Source organism: Arachis ipaensis, chromosome B03, assembly GCF_000816755.2.
Source record: "Arachis ipaensis cultivar K30076 chromosome B03, Araip1.1, whole genome shotgun sequence".
Taxonomy (NCBI): domain Eukaryota; kingdom Viridiplantae; phylum Streptophyta; class Magnoliopsida; order Fabales; family Fabaceae; genus Arachis; species Arachis ipaensis.
The window spans coordinates 6,693,469-6,694,030 of record NC_029787.2 but is presented as its reverse complement, the minus strand read 5'-3'; the positions used below and the strand labels follow the sequence as shown (position 1 = coordinate 6,694,030).

The following is a 562-nucleotide window of genomic DNA, read 5'->3' as shown; positions in this document are numbered from 1 at the left end:
ACATTCATTGACTTCATATAAAGCAAAAATAACTAATAAAATCTACAAAAAGAAGTAATTATGAACATGAAGGCTGTGCATTTAATTAAGAAAGGTTACATTTCAGAGAAAGAAAAAAAAATAAAAATAACGTGTCAATAATTTTATTGTGTATTATTATAAATAAATAAAATGCAGCACCTTGTTTTTAATTTAGGCACCTGGTATGTTGCGTTGATAGCAACATTAATAATTAAAACAAAATGTAAAAACAAATCATAGAAAACCAAATTAAAGCTTGATTTGCATGCAAGAAGGGCTCTATAAATACTTTAGCTTTTCTACACCATGCATTTAGGGTTTCTCATCCACTTCAATTAATTATTTCTCACATTTCATCTCCTTAGAACTTAGCAATCATGGCACTCACTGCACAGCAAGAATCCCTCATTGTCAACTCATGGGATATGCTCAAGAACGATTCCGCAGACCACGGCCTCAAATTTTTCTTGAAGTAATTATAATTAAGCCATTTAATAATTCCTACATGTTTTCAGTTTTCTTAAGATTCTGTTAACAAGTT

At 29.7% G+C, this 562-nt stretch overlaps 1 protein-coding gene across 2 annotated transcripts in view; it reads left to right on the top strand.

Moving 5' to 3' along the window:
- LOC107628934 (non-legume hemoglobin-like) overlaps positions 317-562 on the top strand; it is a 7,953-nt gene continuing 7,707 nt past the window's right edge. Inside the window, exon 1 of one of the 2 annotated variants that reach the window (XM_016331576.2) lies at positions 317-493. In XM_016331576.2, coding sequence (XP_016187062.1) covers positions 399-493 — 95 coding nt within the window. In that variant the 5' untranslated portion in view covers positions 317-398. The remainder of the gene's footprint in view (positions 494-562) is intronic. The other variant, XM_021117946.1, reaches the window with a different exon arrangement.